This window comes from Anomaloglossus baeobatrachus, chromosome 1 (assembly GCF_048569485.1).
Source record: "Anomaloglossus baeobatrachus isolate aAnoBae1 chromosome 1, aAnoBae1.hap1, whole genome shotgun sequence".
Taxonomy (NCBI): domain Eukaryota; kingdom Metazoa; phylum Chordata; class Amphibia; order Anura; family Aromobatidae; genus Anomaloglossus; species Anomaloglossus baeobatrachus.
This window is the reverse complement of record NC_134353.1, coordinates 718,396,073-718,416,497: the sequence shown is the minus strand read 5'-3', so window position 1 is coordinate 718,416,497 and position 20,425 is coordinate 718,396,073. Positions and strand designations below refer to the sequence as shown.

At 49.1% G+C, this 20,425-nt stretch overlaps 1 protein-coding gene across 4 annotated transcripts in view; it reads left to right on the top strand.

The window, feature by feature from the left end:
* The window catches only part of LOC142250032 (E1A-binding protein p400-like), a 407,327-nt gene that overhangs the window by 313,022 nt on the left and 73,880 nt on the right, over positions 1-20,425 (top strand). For all 4 annotated transcript variants that reach the window (XM_075322102.1, XM_075322107.1, XM_075322113.1 and 1 more), the window contains exons 38-46: positions 4,468-4,515; positions 4,657-4,784; positions 4,980-5,036; positions 8,505-8,583; positions 8,670-8,879; positions 9,129-9,174; positions 9,689-9,807; positions 10,619-10,796; positions 10,910-11,046. In XM_075322102.1, the coding sequence (XP_075178217.1) occupies positions 4,468-4,515; positions 4,657-4,784; positions 4,980-5,036; positions 8,505-8,583; positions 8,670-8,879; positions 9,129-9,174; positions 9,689-9,807; positions 10,619-10,796; positions 10,910-11,046 (1,002 nt within the window). The remainder of the gene's footprint in view (positions 1-4,467; positions 4,516-4,656; positions 4,785-4,979; positions 5,037-8,504; positions 8,584-8,669; positions 8,880-9,128; positions 9,175-9,688; positions 9,808-10,618; positions 10,797-10,909; positions 11,047-20,425) is intronic.

Here is a 20,425-nt window from a genome sequence, read left to right as displayed (position 1 = left end):
GCGGCCCTTCACCTCTCCAAACAAGCATACTTTAACACCCTCATCACCTCTGTAGCCAACTATCCTAAATGACTCTTTGATACTTTCCATTCCCTCCTAGGACCAAGAGTTCTGGCCCCAACCACCAACCTCAGTGCAGATGACCTGGCCAATTATTTTAAAGAAAAAATTGACCATATACGCCAGGAAATTTCCTCCCAGCCTCATAACACCACACATTGTCTACCCTCCTACACTTCATCTAGCTCACTTTCACTCTTTGATCCAGTCACAGAAGAAGTCACCAGGCTCCTCGCATCTTCTCGCCCTACTACCTGCACCAGTGACCCTATTCCCTCACATCTCCTTAAATCTGTCACCACAGCTTTCACCACTCACCTAACTAAAATATTCAATTTCTCTCTCTCCTCTGGTGTCTTTCCCTCCTCCTTCAAACATGCCAGCATACACCCATTACTTAAAAAACCATCCCTGGACCAAAATTGTGCCGCTAACTACAGACCTGTCTCTAATCTCCCATTCATCTCCTAACTCCTGGAATGTCTGGTCCACTTCCGTTTAATCCGCTATCTGTCAAATAATTCTCTCCTTGACCCTCTACAATCCGGTTTCCGCTCCTTAAGCTGGTGTCACACACAGCGACAACGACAACGACGTCGCTGCTACGTCACCATTTTCTGTGACGTTGCAGCGACGTCCCGTCGCTGTCGCTGTGTGTGACATTCAGCAACGACCTGGCCCCTGCTGTGAGGTCGCCGGTCGTTGCTGAATGTCCAGCTTCATTTTTTGGTCGTCACTCTCCCGCTGTGACACACACATCGCTGTGTGTGACAGCGAGAGAGCGACGAAATGAAGCGATCAGGAGACGGCACTGGCAGCTGCGGTAAGCTGTAACCAGCGTAAACATCGGGTAACCAAGGGAAGACCTTTCCCTGGTTACCCGATGTTTACGCTGGTTACCAGCCTCCGCCGCTCTCGCTGCCAGTGCCGGCTCCTGCACTGTGACATGTGGCTGCAGTATGCATCGGGTAATTAACCCGATGTATACTGTAGCAAGGAGCCAGCGCTAAGCAGTGCGCGCGGCTCCCTGCTCTCTGAACTGTGACATGTAGCTGCAGCACACATCGGGTTAATTAACCCGATGTGTGCTGCAGGAGAGCAAGGAGCCAGCGCTAAGCAGTGCGCGCGGCTCCCTGCTCTCTGAACTGTGACATGTAGCTGCAGCACACATCGGGTTAATTAACCCGATGTGTGCTGCAGGAGAGCAAGGAGCCAGCGGTAAGCGCGGCTCCCTGCTCTCTGCACATGTAGCACAGCGACGTTATGATCGCTGCTTCTGCTGTGTTTGACAGCTAAGCAGCGATCATAACAGCGACTTACAAGGTCGCTGTTACGTCACCGAAAATGGTGACGTAACAGCGACGTCGTTGTCGCTGTCGTTTAGTGTGAACCCAGCTTTACATTCTACTGAAACTGCTCTTACTGAAGTCTCTAATGATTTACTAACCGCTAAATCTAATGGTCACTACTCCCTGCTGATCCTCCTGGATCTCTCTGCTGCATTCGATACTGTGGATCACCAGCTCCTACTCACAATGCTCCACTCTATCGGGCTCAAGGACACCGTTCTTTCCTGGTTCTCCTCTTACCTCTCTGACCGCTCATTCACTGTATCCTTTGCCGGCTCCTCTTACTCTCCTCTTCCCCTTACGGTCGGGGTTCCTCAGGGTTCAGTCCTAGGCCCCCTCCTGTTCTCTCTATACACAGCCCCTATTGGACAAACAGCAGATTTGGTTTCCAGTACCATCTCTATGCTGATGACACCCAACTGTACACCTCTTCTCCTGACATCACCCCTGCACTATTACAAAATACTACCGATTGTCTGTCCGCTGTCTCCAACATCATGTCCTCCCTCTATCTAAAACTGAACCTGTCAAAAACTGAACTTCTCCTGTTTCCTCCCTCTCCTAACCTTCCGAAACCCAACATTACCATTTCTGTGTGTGGCTCTACCATTACGCCCCAGCAGCACACCCGCTGTCTTGGGGTTATATTTGACTCCGATCTTTCCTTCACTGCGCACATTCGTTCACTTGCTCGTTCTTGTCACTTCCACCTCAAAAACATCTCAAGAATTCGACCTTTTCTTACCATTGACTCTGCAAAAACTCTTACTGTCGCTCTCATTCATTCTCTGGATTATTGTAACGCTTTACTACCGTAATTGGTATCCCTGTTACTAAACTCTCCCCTCTCCAATCCATTCTGAATTCCGCACCCAGGAACATTTTCCTCTGCAACCGCTTCACTGATGCCTCTGCTCTTTGCCAGTCATTGCACTGGTTGCCTATCCGTTACAAAATCCAATATAAACTTATCACTCTCACTCACAAAGCTCTCCACGGTTTCTTTAGACTAGCCTATCACCTCACTGCCCCGATCTAATGTAGTCCCTTTCTGCCCTTCAAAAAATTTACTTCCAGTTCTCGTCCCCTGTACCTGTATAAATTCTCACCGACGGGTTCATGCAGCTGCTTTTGAATACCCTATTAAATTGATGGCTGGACCATATATGACAAGCTTTTCTCCCCCCTGTGAGGCAAATCCCGGGATATGAAGATGAATTATGACTCCAGTCATAATCCCTCATCACTCCCTGGCAGTGCCCCCTCCCTTCTTGTTCTCAGTGTTCCACTTACACCTCCATGGCCATGTCCTGTGATATGGAAATTAGGTGGCTTAGGGACAATGGACACAGGATGACTCCCTGCCGTGACCCTGTAGTGGGGGCTGCTAGCTAGTTAGCAAGGCTATGGAAATAGCCAGACAGAACGACTCCAGTAAAAAATGGTTCATATCTCGCAAGCCATATTTCCGATAAATATGGCAACCATAAAAATGGTGTCTCCGCATGCGGACGATGCCGGCACACCCTTTTTATGGGAGCAGGACATTGGGAAATGCCCCAGGCGTGATATCAGCCAATGGGGAACTGGCAGACAGGTCATGAGTCCCCTCGTTCTGTAGCTAAATTCATAGCTGTCACAATGAGAGCATTGGCGTCCGCCTACGACGCTCCCAGGCAAAGTTATGGCCCATATTCCATGTTGGGATATTGTCCATAACTCAAGCCAGGGGTGGAGCAGTGCTCCCTGTGAGGTCACGAAGGTAGGAGGGGACCTGGATCTGCCCAGGTTGATAACCCTACTTCGGCCATTTTCCAGGGTTCTTTTCGCTGGGGGCACGTGTAGGAAACATCTGTGGGAAGGATCCTAGAAACCTGGCCTACAGCGCCCCCCTGTGGCCAGACGCAACAAGGTAACTGCTGGAACTGTGTATGCCTGTTTGTAACCCATGCTTTGATTGTAACTGTACTCTGACATATGTATATTCTGTAGATTCCCTATTGTATATATTGTAGTTTCTAGTGTGCTTTAGGCTGATTAAATTATATAATTAATCTTGGGCTGTTCTGTTATCTCGATCTTGAATCCCACGTCTGTGTGTTCGGCTAATAGTTACCGTAAATCGGTTGGTGGCAGCGAATTGTGCCAAGGATTATTGTGGGGAGGCCAGTGAGATTCGGGGAGATTTTATATATTCCGCCCGCGGAGGTCGGGGGAATATATACCTTACTCTCACCGGGGACCCTTCAATAATCGGCAATAATCCTTGCTTATGGTCGGGCAATTCCATAATTGGCCTGACTATAAGAGGGGCGCTAGAGAGCGCGTCACGTGCTCTGTCTGTCGGTCGGGAGGTATAAAGGAGGGGTGACCCCCACTTGTTACCCCCCGATTGTGACGTACTGGTAGCCAGCGCGCGGGGGATTTCTGAGTGACCCCCCCGGTGGTTTGTGACACCCCCCATTCACCTTTTGTGTCTCCCCTATTTCCTCATAGACTGTAAGCTTACGAGCAAGGCCCTCACTCCCCCTGGTCTCTTAATTTTCTTATTTTGTATTGTCTCATATTGTCTGTACATGTCCCCTCTTAATTGTAAAGCGCTGCGGAATATGTTGGCGCTATAGAAATAAAACTTATTATATTATAAAGGAAGGGGTATTTAAACACCAAGGGAATACGGACAATCAACAACTGGGTGGAAGTTGAGCTCCTGCTGGGTCCAAAAGGGAGGGAAATGAATCCAGCAAGAAAGCTACCCATACCAATGAATACTGACAGCAGGAATAATGGCAAGTCAGGGAGCATTCTGCGCAGCCAAACGATGTGACGACCAGAAATCACATGACTGTCTGTCACACATGACAATGAGTATGGTTAATTGTTGATTTTAATTCTGCTTGGTAAATGTTTCAAGTGTAGTCAGTTTTTTCCAGTCTCACTATTATGTTTTGCTTATATTTTTTTTAACTGTACATTTTTATGTAATTTTATTAACACTAGTTATATTTAGATTTTAAAAAATTGAAAATTACCGTCTTATTTACTCCCTGTTTTTCAGCTACTATTTGAAGCTAGTCCAAAGAAGAAATCCGAAAACATATTTAAGGTATGTCTGAGTAAATAATTTAATATGAATGTTAATCACCCAATCGTGTAGCATAATGAAACCATTGTTATGTCCTGAAGTGAACTATCACCATTAAGCATGGGATAGAAAATATTATTTATTTTTATTTAATTTATAAAGAATAAGCCTTTAAGGACCAGCCAGATTTACTCACAAGATGAGGGATTATCACACATCCAGTTATATGCAACACGCTTTGATCTGATGAAGTTAAATGCTGGAAAAAGAAGTCCACCCATCAAACCTCTGTGAGTACTGCAGCGTACAATGGCCCAACGCGTTTTAATGATATAGTTTGTCTACTGTGTGTTTTCGCTTGAGCACAGCTCTTTGCATGTTTTTTCTCAATAGTCTATCACTAATTTATTTTTGCATTAAACTTTATATTTTCTTTTTTTTTTTTGTGGAAAATTATACTCTTTGATTATGGTTGTATATTTCAGATTGGGTATGAATCCATTCCAGAAAAATCCCAAGCATGCATCAGTACTAGCAGAGAGGTAAATGAATAGTCCAATTGTTCATTTTATGACTATCTGCATCCAGCCACTGCTATTTTCAGAAGTATGAGAGCTCCAGCTTTTTTTTTTTTTTTCTTCAAGGTTGTAATGGTGCTTTAAATCTAAGTCCCCAGTCTTCTAAACTCGCTCAGATGTCTTCATCTGTTATTCGCGTCGCTGCGATCTGTCTTCTCCAGTTTCTGTATTAACGGCTGCTTCAGTATTCCATGGAGCGCTCTGGAGGTCACAATTCAATGCAACACTCAGAAAGGCTTTCTATCTATCATAGAGATGCATTGAGGGCTTGTGACATAACTTCTGACCAGTTAGACGTTACGGTCATAAGATGGCGCCGAGGCTTCGGAGCAGTGCCAAAATATGGTAAAGATGCTCGTAGGGTGCGTATATACCCAGGAAATGGAATTTAGATTTAAAGCATCACTCCAGGCCTGAAAAAGAAACCAAACTTTGCAGTGGTTGTTTAACCCCTTCACGACCGCGGGCAGTAAAATTACGTCCTATTTTAACGTGACTTAACGACCAGGGACGTAATTTTACTGCTTAAACTTCATTTGATTGCCGTGGCCATAGCAATAGCTTTCAAATGATGTCCCCTGCTGTTTCTTACAGCAGGGGACCTTTGCTTGACCCCAGGGGGGGGGCGGCATCGCCACCCCCTATCAATGATCGATGTGATTGGCTGTTCAAATCTGAACCGCCAACCACATCGCTCGCACTAATTTCGGCAAAAATAATGCCCGAATTAGTGCGATACTGTGAGATCCAGCTATGAGATGCCGCAACTGCTGCAGCATATCATAGGTGGACCTCAAACATGTCGCCCCCAGCCCCTGCAGCACTGATTGGAGCTATCGTGCTATGACGCGCAATCGCTCCAATCAGTGTGCAGTGGGGCGGTCTGATCTGCCGGTGGCCGCCCTCCCCAGGCCTGTGCTGGCCTGCGAGCCCTCCCCCAACATGTCTGCAGCGTGCAGTGGCTGGTACTTGTGGTACCACGCCACCGCTGCTGCTGCCGCCGCCGTAGCTGAGGTCACCGCTCCTGCTGCACGTGAGTACTGTGCTCACCTTGCAGCCCGTGCGCGCTCCCGTGGTGCCCCTGCGCGCTCCCGTGTTAGCTCCTGCCCCCTGCGATCTGCCCCCCCGACATCCCGATCTGCTCCCCCCCCCGACATCCCGATCTGCTCCCCCCGCGACATCCCGATCTGCTCCCCCCGCGATCTGACTGCCTCCCCCATTATCTCTATTCTGCTTCTGCAGCTCCCTCTCCCCCCTCCCCCTCTGCTCTCCCCCCCCTCTGCTCTCACCACCCCCCTCTCCCCCTCTGCTCTCCCCCCCTCTGCTCTCCCCCGACGTCCTCCTACCTGTCTTCACCGGCCCGATCACATCTGCCTCCATCGCTGGGTCCTTCCTGGGCATTCTGCTGATCTGCCTGCTGCTCCTGTAAAGCTGTCCATCTCTCTGCCATCTGTTCCTCCTGCAGCTCTTCTGGTCAGTGATCCTCTGGGTACTGTGAGTATAACTTTTTTTTTTTTTTCTGTATCCCCTGTCCATTTTTACATCTCATCCTTCCGTGCGTCCCGCTGAGCGCTGATCAGGGATGCAGATAACGTATCTGCATCCCTGCTCAATTTTTGGTGGGACTTTTTTTTTCCGTATCCCCGACGCTTTTTGTATCGCATCCGTCCGTGCGTCCCGCCAAGCGCTGATCAGGGATGCAGATAACGTATCTGCATCCCTGCTCAATTTTTGGCGTGACTTTTTTCCGTATCCGCAACACTTTTTGTATCCCATCCATCCGTGCCTCCCGCCGAGCGCTAATCAGGGATGCACTTAACGGATCTGCATCCATGGTCAATTTTTGGCGTGACTTTTTTTTTTTACGTATCCCCGACGCTTTTTGTATCGCATCCGACCGTGCGTCCTGCAGCGGCCGATCAGTGCACTGCGTCTGTGCGTTTGAAAAGTCAAATGGCGCTCCTTCTCTTCTGAGCCCCGCCATTTGCCCAAACAATTACTTTCCACCACATATGAGGTATCTACGTACTCAGGAAAAATTGCACAATGCGTTTTATGGTGCATTTTTTCCTGATAGCCTTGTGAAAAAAAAGCTACCTAGTTGAAGCAACCGTTTTGTGGTAAAAAAAAAATTTTTTCTTTTCACAGCTCAACGTTATAAACTTCTGTGAAGCCCCCAGGTGTTCAAAGTGCTCACCAAACATCTAGAAAAATTATTTGAGGGCTCTAGTTTCCAAAATGGGGTCACTTGTGGGGGAGCTCCATTGTTTAGGCACCTCAGGGGGTCTTCAAACCCGACATGGCGTCCGCTAATGAGTGCAGCTAATTTTGCGTTCAAAAATTCAAATGGCGCTCCTTCCCTTTCGACCTCTGCCGTGCGCCCAAACAATTGATTTTTACCTCATATGGGGTATCAGCGTACTCAGGAGAACATGCACAATAAATTGTAGAGTGCACTTTCTCTTTTCTCCCTTGTGAAAATGAAAATTTTATGGCTAAAGTAACATTTTTGTGTTAAAAAGTAAAATTTTCATTTTTTCCTTCCACATTGCTTTGGTTCCTGTGAAGCACCTAAAGGGTTAATAAACTTATTGGATGTGGTTTTGAGCAGTGTGAGGGGTGCAGTTTTTAGAATGGGGTCACTTTTGGGTATTTTCTGTCACCTAGGTCTCTCAAAGTCACTTCAAATGTGATGTGGTCCCTAAAAAAAATTATTTTGTAAATTTTGTTGGAAAAATGAGAAATTGCTGATGACCTTTGACGCGTTCTAACTTCCTAACGAAAAAAAAATTTGTTTCGAAAATTGCGCTGATGTAAAGTAGACAAGTGGGAAATGTTATTTAGTAACTATTTTGTGTGACATATCTCTCAGATTTATGGGCATAAATTTTCAAAGTTTGAAAATTGCGAAATTTTCAAAATTTTCGCAAAATTTCCTAAATTTTCACAAATAAACGCAAAAAATATCGGCCTAAATTTACCACTGACATGAAGTACAATATGTCACGAAAAAAAAATCTCAGAATCGCCAGGATCCGTTGAAGCGTTCCAGAGTTATAACCTGTCAAAGTGACACTGGTCAGAATTGCAAAAAATGGCCCGGTCATTAGGGTGTTTTAGTGGCCGGGGGTGAAGGGGTTAATATTTGTAGTAATGTTATTTTGTGATACTATAGACTTGGTAGTTTGAAAAGTATTTTTAATCTTTATACACTTTTTGACTTAAATTAGCATGTACAAAACCCAGAAGATTTGATTTTTAGACCAAAGCAATGATTCATTTCACTATCATGTAGACGTCTTAAATACTGTACGTTTTTGTTTCTGCTTTCAGTGTTAGATGTTACAGGATCAGGTTCAGGCAACTCAGTTGTTGGCTATTCTTCATGAATATACAGCATGTTTTTTTTTTTGCTTTTATTTATTTTTTTAGTGGCATCACCTATGACAAGCCCTTACAACCAATCCAGGTGGCATCACTGCGTGCAGATCGTATAGCCAAAGAAAAGAAGGTGCGTTTTTTGTGTTATTTTTTTTCTAACTTGTTGCTATTTTCCTAGATGTATTTAATCCATTAAACATTTACCTTGTTTTAAAGGCTTTGGAACAGGTACGCGCTCAGCAGCAATCTGGCCCATTACAGCAGCCGCAGCAGAATGGACAAGTAACCCAACCAGCAGCTGCACAACCTGGACCCGTCCAAACACCAGCTCCAGCCGTGACTCAGACACAAGTCGTCATTCAGCAGCAACCTGTAGCCAAGGGTCCTAGCACAGGCACAACGTCTTTAACCACTCCAGCACTTCTTGTAAGGGATTTTACATTGATAATATGATTTATATGAACTGTGTTGCTACATCAGGAATTATTACAAGTACAAAATTGAGAAATGCTAGTTGAGTACCTGTCCCCATCCACATGTGTAAAAATCTTAAAAAAAAAAAAAATCAAGAAAAATGATAGGTCTGAGAAGTTTATGAAGAAAATGACAACTATGTGTTACCTTTTCGAGTTGTATTCCAACACAGTTTGTAATGAGTTTGTTTTTGTTTGACAGACTGGCACCATAAAGGCTGCTGTACCCGGGACCACCATTGCTACAGGTCAGGATAAATGCAATTGTTTTGGTTTCAATAAAAAAAAACACACACTTTGGTAACGTGTACACTTTACTGCACTTCATAGTGAGACTAAACTCCCGCCATACAAAAGTGGCAAAAACACATTGTTCCATGCTATGCCGATGGATTTAACCATTTCTTATTTGTTAAAATGGGTCCTGCTGGGCAGAGATCCTATGCTGGCTAGCTCATGTGATCAGACGATTAGTCAGGCTAAGACGTTCATCCTTAATAGAGGTAACTAACTGGTTAATGACCTAGGATGTGCATTTTTGCCCTAAGTCGTTAAGCAAATCATGATGCTAGCTCAAGAGATGTTGCATAGCTGGCATCTGCCCTGTAGCCCACCTCCATCACTGTAGCTTAACCACTTAAATTCCACTGACACACTTAAATTCATTCAGAGTTATTCTGAGTCAGAAATGCTCTAAAATGTAGACTACTGCATATATGCTACAGAATATGGCTAGAGTTAATGATTTTCTGTTATATACAGGAACTGTTACTGCAAATGTGCTTGTGAACACAGTGTCGGGTGTTACAGGGGTCTCTCCTGCTACCTTTCAGCCCATTAACAAACGATTGGTATCACCAGTGGTAACTGGTACAGTCTCGGTAAGTAGTTTTCTTTTCAGTTTATAACAATTATCAAAAAAAAAAAAAATGTTATTGTCTTTTGTTGCTGTCTTATGCCTGATTATTCTCAGTCTATTGATAATTACCATGAGAATAGAAGTATTGAAGCTGTAAATTCCATTATGTCATGAAATGTGTGACCAGTAGAGTCCCAACTGTGGATCATGAAAATGAATAAGCTGATACACTTCATTTAGTGTTTATAGATCCATTCTGGTCTCACCAGACAGAGCTGCTCTTGACCATACCCCTTGTCTGATATTTCAGCTCAAGTACACTGTTTTACAAGTTTTATTGGGTTTACTTAAAATTACAAAATGAAAGTTGGTTTTAAAAAATATTAAAACCCACAATGCTCCACAGTCTTAAAGTGTAACATTGTTGCGTTCGACTCGCAGCCTCTTTGCCAATCAGCTTTAAAGGTGCTGCAGCGCTTGTATGAGTGCTGCGGTGCCGTCAGTGTTTATATTGCTCCATATTCCCACAGCTTGTCAATTTAGTAGCTCTGGTTTACGGTATTGCACATTGTTGCATTCAGTTCATTCAGACAATACAGCAATACTTTGAACAGTCCATACTAAGCATAGAATGTGCATATTTACAGAACAGTGTAAAAATTGAAGTGGCTACACCATGGTCACCTCCACTTGTGCAGTGGCGGGACTGCCAAGCATGGGACCTTCACCAATATGATTCTTTAAGTGGCTCCCTATTAGCCAGACAACACATTTTAATATTTACAGGTAAATTCTGTGTTTAGTTTATCACACAACTTGGTTTTTCTTTTTAGACAACAGGAGGTGCAACGGGGCAAGTGGTTCAACAGAGAACTGCAACTACTCCAACAGAGATGGTGACAATAGCAACCACTACAGGTGTGCGAGCGGTGACTGCAGGGACCGTTGTCTCAACTAATCTTGCCCCAGTTCAATCACAGGCCAGAGCCATTGTCACTCAAGTGACAACAGGTAATTTTTATTGTGTATCATGTGAATGTAAACACATTCTTGTTTTGTTTTTTTATTTTTTTTGTTTTTAATAAACCTGAATGCTTTATTATCCTTCTCATTTTGCCCATCAGCAACTACTACTGGGGTACAGTTGGCGGGCAAAACAATCACCCCTGCCCAATTCCAGCTCCTCCGACAACAACAGGTGTCTCAGTTACAGGCCCAGGCATCCCCAGGACAAATAAAGGCCGTCGCAAAGATCTCTCAGGTGAACTGTGCGGAAACTTATGTGGATGTTTATAATGGAAAAATCAATTCATGTATCCTTCTGGAAGGACATGCAAGAACTTACAGTCCAGCCCTTTATTGCCATATCACAGGGACCCCTGTTCTGATTTGGCATAAATGACATGAATTTCTAGAAAGACATCTTAACCTAAATCCGTAAAAGAAAAGGTGCAGATGAAAATATTGTGTGAATAAATATCATGAACTGGGATAGTTTGCCATTTGCCAAAATTACCATTGCTTTTTAGCACAAGGCAATTTCATTCATGCTCCATTTTTCCTTTTGGCATCAGCGTTTCTATTTTTTTTTTTTTTTTTAATTTGCCAGGCTGATATTATTATTATTTATTATTATAGCGCCATTTATTCGCCAATATCACGACTATAATGTCCTTTTACTATGGCTACTATCTTGAAGTCCAGAAATTGTCTGCTTATAAGCACTACTTTATATATCTCCAGGAATTGTCTACTTCAATGAGCACTACTTTATCTTTAGGAAGTATATATACAGATATTTGTATTTTTATTATATTTTGTTGTTTTGGACTTCTAGGTTCTATGCTTGCTTGAAACTAATCATCACATGAGTTATTGGCACCACACCTTTCATTAGCCAGGTCTCTTTTCTGGGATTGAAATATGTTGTCCAATGCTTACAGTAAATACTGATGGCCTATCCTCAGGATAGGTCATCAACATCCTGTTCAGTGGGGACACAAAACCTGTTTACAGCTTTAGCAATCAGTATAAGGAGCCATTCACAGGTGCTGTATCTCAGCGTCTCTTGAAGCTAATAGGAGCTGAGTTAGGCTGGTTTCACATCAGCGTTTTTCTTTGTCGCTCCATTGGGAGACCTAGACAATTGGAGACCCAGACAATTGGGTGTATAGCTTCTGCCTCCGGAGGCCACACAAAGTATTACACTTTAAAAAGTGTAACCCCTCCCCTCTGCCTATACACTCTCCCGTGCATCACGGGCTCCTCAGTTTTATGCTTTGTGTAGAAGGAGGCACACATTCACTCATGCATCTCCATTTTAGTCAGCAGCAGCTGCTGATTTTATCGGTTGGAAGAAAAGAGGGCCCCCACAGGGCCCCCGGCATGCTCCCTTCTCACTCCACTAAGTCGGCGGTGCTGTTAAGGTTGAGGTACCCATTGCGGGTACAGAGGCTGGAGCCACATGCCGTTTTCCTTCACCATCCCTTAGAGGCTCTGGATGAAGTGGGATCCTAACCGGTCATCCATTCACTGGGACCGGGCTCCCTCCGCAGCCCCTGTGGGAATCTGACGGACAGGAGTCTATTGTATCCTCAGGGACAAGGCCCTGCATCAAAAGGTACTCTGTGTCCCCATGGGGACGGTGCATGGAGCGCTTGTTTCTCAGACGCTGCAGCAGCTGCTGGTTTGTGAAGACCGGGACTTCCGCGCCGACCGCGCCTGTTTGTCGGCCGCGGTATTAAATCTAGTCCCCGGCTTCATCGCGGCCTAGTACCATAACTCCCGCCCCCGGGCCTGCCAGTCAGGGGTAAGGGCGGGACGGTCGACCTGATGTCGGTAGTGAGGGCTGGAGCATACTTTAGGTGTCCCCCCCCTCACTGATCACTGTAGGGCCCCAGATTCCCGCACTTTAATAGTCGCCGCCCACGGCTCCCTCCTCCCCTGAGAGCTCCGGCAGCCATTTTTATACAACATTCTGCCGGTGGAGGATTTCAGGAACGAGCTCTGGGAGACCTAAGGCAGGGAATCTGGTGGACACACTCCGCTTTGGGCGGTCGGTAAGCCACACCGGTCACCCGGTGCTGGTCCCCCTAGGGTGCCGGAGTATATATATATATATATATATATATTTGTATATATTTTCTCTGTCGGCCGGGTTGTTTGCCTTTGGCTATATACCCTCAGTGATCACTCTCCTAGGAGACAACAGCATGTCGTCCACAAAGAGCAAGGGCGCTAAGGCAAAAGGTTTTTTTGCAACCTGTACCTCTTGTAGGGCTATGTTACCTGCGGGTTCCACCTACCCTCACTGTGAGCAATGCTCGACCCCTGTTGCACTTGCCCAGCCGGAGCCTCGGTCACTAGTGGGCCCCTCGGCTCAGGCAGACCCTCCTGCTTCCCCTGTCCAGGCGGCAGGGACAGAGTTGGCAGTTTTTGCTGAGAAACTCTCTGAGTCACTTTCACAATCCATGGCTCAGTCTATGGACAAATGGTCTGCCAAGATACTAGAAGCCTTGCAGTCCAGACCGGTCCTTACACAGGCCCCAGGCACTGTTGGATCGTCACCTCCAGGCCCCTCTCGGTCTGCGCCGCAGCGTGCTCCCGGGGTGGCCCCTAGGTCTCATGTGGAGGACTCCTGCACGGACCACAGTCCCAGACCGGCTAAGCGGGCTCGCTGGGAATCTTCCCCGACTTCCTCACACTGCTCGGGGTCTCAGCTTGAGGACTCTGGAGGATGAGGCGGACGTCGCAGCTCAGGTCTCTGACCCTGACGTTGCTCTCAATCTTGATACACCTGAAGGGGACGCCATAGTAAATGACCTTATATCGTCCATCAACCAGGTGCTAGATCTCTCTCCCCCAGCTCCACCTATAGAGGAGTCTGCTTCGCAGCAGGAGAAACACCAGTTTAGGTTTCCCAAACGTACACGGAGTGCGTTTTTCGATCACTCCAGCTTCAGAGATGCTGTCCAGAAGCACAGAGCTTTTCCGGACAAGCGCTTTACTAAGCGCCTTAATGACACACGTTACCCCTTCCCCTCTGACGTAGTTAAGGGTTGGGCTCAGTGTCCCAAGGTGGATCCTCCAGTCTCTAGACTGGCAGCTATATCTGTAGTATCAGTTGCAGATGGCTCATCACTCAAGGATGCCACTGACAGGCAGATAGAGCTCCTGGTGAAATCCATCTATGAAGCCACAGGTGCGTCTTTTGCCCCGGCCTTTGCAGCCGTGTGGGCACTCCAAGCTATCTCAGCTTGTTTGTCTGAGATTAATGCGGTGACACGTACCTCTGCTCCGCAAGTTGCGTCTTTGACTTCCCAGGCGTCGGCTTTTTCGTCCTACGCCATGAACGCCGTCCTGGACTCTGCTAGCCGTACAGCGGTAGCATCCGCTAATTCGGTGGCAGTCCGCAGAGCCATGTGGCTACGCGAATGGAAGGCAGACTCTGCTTCCAAGAAATTCTTAACCGGTTTGCCGTTTGCTGGCGACCGTTTGTTTGGCGAACGATTGGATGAAATTATTAAGGAATCCAAGGGAAAGGACTCGTCCTTACCCCAGGCCAAACCGAAGAAACCTCAGCAACGGAAAATACAACAGAGGTTTCGGTCCTTTCGGCCCTCAGCCAAGTCCCAATCCTCCTCGTCCAACAGGCCAGAGAAGGTCCAGAGGAACTCTTTTGCGTGGCGGTCTAAGGCACGCCCCCAAAAAACCGCCGGAGGCACTGCCTCCAAGGCGGCCTCCTCATGACTCTCAGCATCCCCTAGCCGCATCCTCGGTCGGTGGCAGGCTCTCCCGATTTTGCGACGCCTGGTGGCCACATGTCCAAGACCGATGGGTGAGAGACATTCTGTCTCACGGTTACAGGATAGAGTTCAGCTCTCGTCCCCCGACTCGTTTCTTCAGAACATCTCCGCCCCCTGAGCGAGCCGAGGCACTTTTTCAGGCGGTGAACACTCTGAAGACAGAAGGAGTTGTGATCCCTGTTCCTCTCCAGGAACATGGTCGTGGTTTTTACTCCAACTTGTTTGTGGTGCCAAAGAAGGACGGCTCATTCCGTCCCGTTCTGGACCTCAAACTGCTCAACAGACATGTGAGCACCAGACGGTTTCGGATGGAATATCTCCGCTCTGTCATCGCTTCGATGTCACAAGGAGACTTCCTAGCATCGATCGACATCAAGGATGCGTAGCTCCATGTGCCGATCGCACCCGAACATCAACGCTTTTTGCGTTTCGCCATCGGGGACGAACACCTTCAGTTCGTGGCATTGCCTTTCGGCCTGGCGACAGCCCCACGGGTGTTCACCAAGGTCAGGGCATCTGTTGTGGCGGTCCTACACTCTCAGGGCCACTCGGTGATTCCCTACTTAGACGATCTTCTGGTCAGGGCACCCTCTCAGATGGCGTGTCAAAACAGCCTTTCTGTCGCTCTGGCGACTCTCCAGAAGTTCGGATGGATCATCAACTTCCCAAAATCCAAGTTGACACCGACCCAATCACTAACGTACCTTGGGATGGAGTTTCATACTCAGTCAGCAGTAGTCATGCTACCGCTGGACAAGCAGCTTTCGCTGCAGGCAGGGGTGCAATCTCTTCTTCGGGGTCAGTCGCACCCCTTGAGGCGCCTCATGCACTTCCTGGGGAAGATGGTGGCAGCGATGGAGGCAGTGCCCTTCGCGCAATTCCATCTGCGGCCACTCCAGTGGGACATCCTCCGCAAATGGGACAGGAGGTCGACTTCACTCGACAGGAACGTCTCTCTTTCCCTTGCAACCAAGACGTAACTTCAGTGGTGGCTCCATCCCAACTCTCTATCGCAGGGAAAATCCTTTCTACCCCCCACCTGGGCTGTGGTCACCACGGACGCGAGCCTGTCAGGGTGGGGGGCGGTTTTTCTCAACCACAGGGCTCAGGGAACCTGGACTCCGATAGTCATCCCTTCAGATCAATATTCTGGAGATAAGGGCAGTGTATCTAGCCCTATTGGCCTTTCATCGGTGGCTGGAGGGCAGGCAGATCCGGATCCAGTCGGACAACGCCACTGCCGTCGCATACATCAACCACCAAGGCGGCACTCGCAGTCGTCAAGCCTTCCAGGAAGTCCAACGAATTCTGCAGTGGGTGGAAGCCACAGCTTCCACCATTTCCGCAGTTCACATCCCGGGCGTAGAAAACTGGGAAGCAGATTTTCTCAGCCGACAGGGCATGGACGCGGGGTAATGGTCTCTTCACCCAGACATATTTCGAGAGATCTGTCGCCGCTGGGGAACGCCGGACGTCGATCTCATGGCGTCACGGCACAACAACAAAGTCCCGGCATTCATGGATGGCCCGGTCTCAAGATCACAGAGCTCTGGCGGCGGACGCATTAGTTCAGGATTGGTCGCAGTTTCGACTGCCCTATGTATTTCCTCCTCTGGCAATGCTGCCCAGAGTGATGCGCAAGATCAGGTCCGACTGTCGTCGCGCCATTCTCGTCGCCCCAGATTGGCCAAGGCGGTCGTGGTACCCGGATCTGTGGCATCTCACGGTGGGTCAACCGTGGGCGCTCCCAGACCGCCCAGACTTACTGTCTCAAGGGCCGTTTCTTTGTCGCTGCATTGGGAGACCCAGACAATTGGGTGTATAGCTACTGCCTCCGGAGGCCACACAAAGTATTACACTTTAAAAAGTGTAACCCCTCCCCTCTGCCTATACACCCCCCGTGCATCACGGGCCCATCAGTTTTTAGCTTTGTGTTGAAGGAGGCACACATGCACACAATGCTCCACATTTTAGTCAGCAGCAGCTGCTGACTATTTCGGATGGAAGAAAAGAGGGCCCTTTACAGGGCCCCCGGCATGCTCCCTTCTCACCCCACTGAGTCGGCGGTGTTGTTAAGGTTGAGGTACCCATTGCGGGTACAGAGGCTGGAGCCCACATGCCGCTTTCCTTCCCCATCCCTTAGGGGCTCTGGGTGAAGTGGGATCCTAACCGGTCATCCAGGCACTGGGACCGGGCTCCCTCCGCAGCCCCTGGTGGTATCTGCCGGACAGGAGACTGAGTATCGTCAGGGACAAGGCCCTGCAACTACAGGTACTCTGTGTCCCCTTTGGGACGGTGCATGAGGCACCTGGGCCTCAGACGCTGCAGCGCCTGCAGTGTTGGTTTTTTGTCCGGGACTACCGCGCCGACCATGCCTGCTTGCCGGCCGCGGTTTCTACTTTAGTCCCCGGCTTTTGCGGCCTAGTACATTAAACGCCCGCCCACAGCCCTGCCAGTCAGGGGCAAGGGCGGGACGGTCGGGCTGACGCCGACAGTGAGGGCTGGAGCACACATAGCTGTCCTCCTCCCCCCTCACTAATCCCTATGGGGCACCAGATTCCCGCACTTTTGTAAGTCCGCCCACGGCTCCCTCCTCCCCTGTGAACGCCGACAGCCATGTTTTAACACATCCTGCCGGTGGAGGACGTCTGGCTGCAGCTTGGGAGACCCGAGGCAGGGAATCTGGTGGCCACACACCGCTGGAGCGGTTGGTAAGCCACACCGGTTACCGGTGCTGGTCCCCCTAGGGTGCTGAACTGTATATAGATACATTATATTTGTATACTTTTCCGGTTCAGCTGTATTGTTAACTTGTGGCTATATACCCTCAGTGATCACGCTCCTGGGAGACAACAGCATGTCGTTCACAAGGAGCAAGGGGGCCAAGGCACAGGGTTATTTTGCTACCTGTACCTCTTGTGCGGCTATGTTACCTGCAGGTTCCACCTACCCTCACTGTGAGCAATGCTCGGCCCCTGTGGCACTCGCTCAGCCGGAGCCTGAGGCACTAGGGGGTCCCTCGGCCCAGGTAGAACCACCGGCCCCCCCTGTCCAGATGGCAGGGACAGAGTTTGCTGTTTTAGCTGACAAACTCTCTGAGTCGCTTTCTCATTCCATGACTCAGTCTATGGATAAATGGTCTGCTAAGTTTCTATAGGTTTTGCAGTCCAGACCGGCCCTTACACAGGCCCCGGACGCTGCGGGATCACCCCCAGGCCCCTCTCGGTCTACGACTAAGCGTGTTCCTGGTGTGGCCTCTAGTTATTACGTGCAGGACTCCGGCACGGACCGCAGTCCCAGACCAGCTAAGCGGGCTCGCTTAGAATCTTCCCCGACTTCTTCACGCAGTTCGGGGTCTCAGCTTGAGGATTCTCTAGAGGAGGAGGCGGAGGTCGCAGCTCAGGACTCTGACCCTGACGTTGCTCTCAATCTGGATACACCTGAAGGGGACGCCATAGTAAATGATCTTATAGCGTCCATCAACCAGGTGCTAGATCTGTCTCCCCCAACTCCGCCTACAGAGGATTCGGCTTCACAACAGGAGAAACACCAGTTTAGGTTTCCTAAACGTACACGGAGTGCTTTCTTCGATCACTCTAACTTTAGAGATGCTGTCCAGAAGCACAGGGCTTTCCCGGACAAGCGCTTTACTAAACGCCTTAATGACACACGTTACCCCTTCCCCGCTGACGTGGTTAAGGGTTGGGCTCAGTGTCCCAAGGTGGATCCTCCAGTCTCTAGACTGGCGGCTAGATCCGTAGTAGCAGTGGCTGACGGTGCATCGCTCAAGGATGCCACGGACAGGCAGATAGAGCTCCTACTGAAATCCATCTATGAAGCCATAGGCGCATCTTTTGCCCCAGCCTTTGCAGCAGTGTGGGCACTCCAGGCTATCTCAGCTTGTCTGTCTGAGATTAATGCGGTCACCCGTACCGCTGTGCCACAAGTAACATCTTTGACTTCTCAGGCGTCAGTATTTGCATCCTACGCCATGAATGCTGTCCTGGACTCGGCTAGCCGTACAGGGGTAGCATCCGCCAATTCTGTGGCAGTCCGCAGGGCCATGTGGCTACGCGAATGGAAGGCAGACTCTGCTTCCAAAAAGTTCTTGACCGGTTTGCCTTTTTCTGGCGACCGACTGTTTGGCGAGCGATTGGATGAAATTATTAAGCAATCCAAGGGAAAGGACTCGTCCTTACCCCAAACCAAACCGACCTCAGCAACGGAAAGTTCAAGCGAGGTTTCGGTCCTTTCGGCCCTCAGCCAGATCCCAACCCTCCTCGTCCAACAGACCACAGAAGAGCCAGAGGAACTGTTCTGCATGGCGGTCTAAGTCACGTCCTCCAAAGACCGCTGGAGGCACCGTCTCCAAGGCGGCCTCATGACTTTCGGCCGCCCCAAACCGCATCCTCGGTCGGTGGCAGGCTCTCCCGCTTTTGCGACGCCTGGTGGCCACATGTCCAAGACCGATGGGTGAGGGACATTCTGTCTCACGGTTACAGGATAGAGTTCAGCTCTCGTCCTCCGACTCATTTTTTCAGAACATCTCCGCCCCCCCGAGCGGACCGTTGCACTTTTTCAGGCGGTGGACACTCTGAAAACAGAAGGAGTGGTGATCCCCGTTCCCCTTCAGGAACGCGGTCGCGGTTTTTACTCCAATCTGTTCGTGGTGCCAAAAAAGGACGGCTCATTCCGTCCCGTTTTGGACCTAAAATTGCTCAACAGACATGTGACAACCAGGAGGTTTCGCATGGAATCCCTCCGATCTGTCATCGCTTCGATGTCCCAAGGAGACTTCCTAGCATCAATCGACATCAAAGATGCCTATCTCCATGTGCCGATCGCTCAAGAGCATCAACGCTTCCTGCGTTTCGCCATCGGGGACGAACACCTTCAGTTTGTGGCACTGCCTTTCGGCCTGGCGACAGCCCCATGGGTCTTCACCAAGGTCATGGCATCCGTCGTAGCGATCCTTCACTCTCAGGGCCACTCGGTGATCCCTTACCTAGACGATCTCCTAGTCAAGGCACCCTCACGGGTGGCTTGTCAACACAGTCTGACCGTTGCTCTGGAGACTCTCCAGAGGTTCGGGTGGATCATCAATTTTCCAAAGTCAAAATTGTCTCCGACCCAGTCACTGACGTACCTCGGAATGGAGTTTCATACTCTCTCAGCGATGGTCAAGCTGCCGCTGGACAAACAGCGGTCGCTGCAGACAGGGGTGCAATCCCTTCTTCAGGCACAGTCGCACCCCTTGAGGCGCCTCATGCACTTCCTGGGGAAGATGGTGGCAGCAATGGAGGCAGTTCCATTTGCGCAATTTCATCTGCGTCCACTCCAATGGGACATTCTCCGCAAATGGGACAAGAGGCCGACGTCCTTAGACAGGAACGTCTCTCTGTCTCTGGAAGCCAAGACCTCTCTTCAGTGGTGGCTTCTCCCCACTTCTCTGTCGAAAGGAAAATCCTTTCTGCCCCCATCCTGGGCTGTGGTCACGACGGACACGAGCCTGTCAGGATGGGGAGCGGTTTTTCTCCACCACAAGGCTCAGGGAACCTGGACTCCGACAGAGTCTTCCCTTCAGATCAATGTTCTGGAGATAAGGGCAGTGTATCTAGCCCTCAAGGCGTTCCATCGGTGGCTCGAGGGCAGGCAGATCCGCATACAGTCGGACAACGCCACGGCGGTTGCGTACATCAACCACCAGGGCGGCACTCGCAGTCGTCAAGCCTTCCAAGAAGTCCGGCGGATTCTGCTGTGGGCGGAGGCCACAGCCTCCACCATCTCCGCGGTTCACATTCCGGGTGTAGAAAACTGGGAAGCAGACTTCCTCAG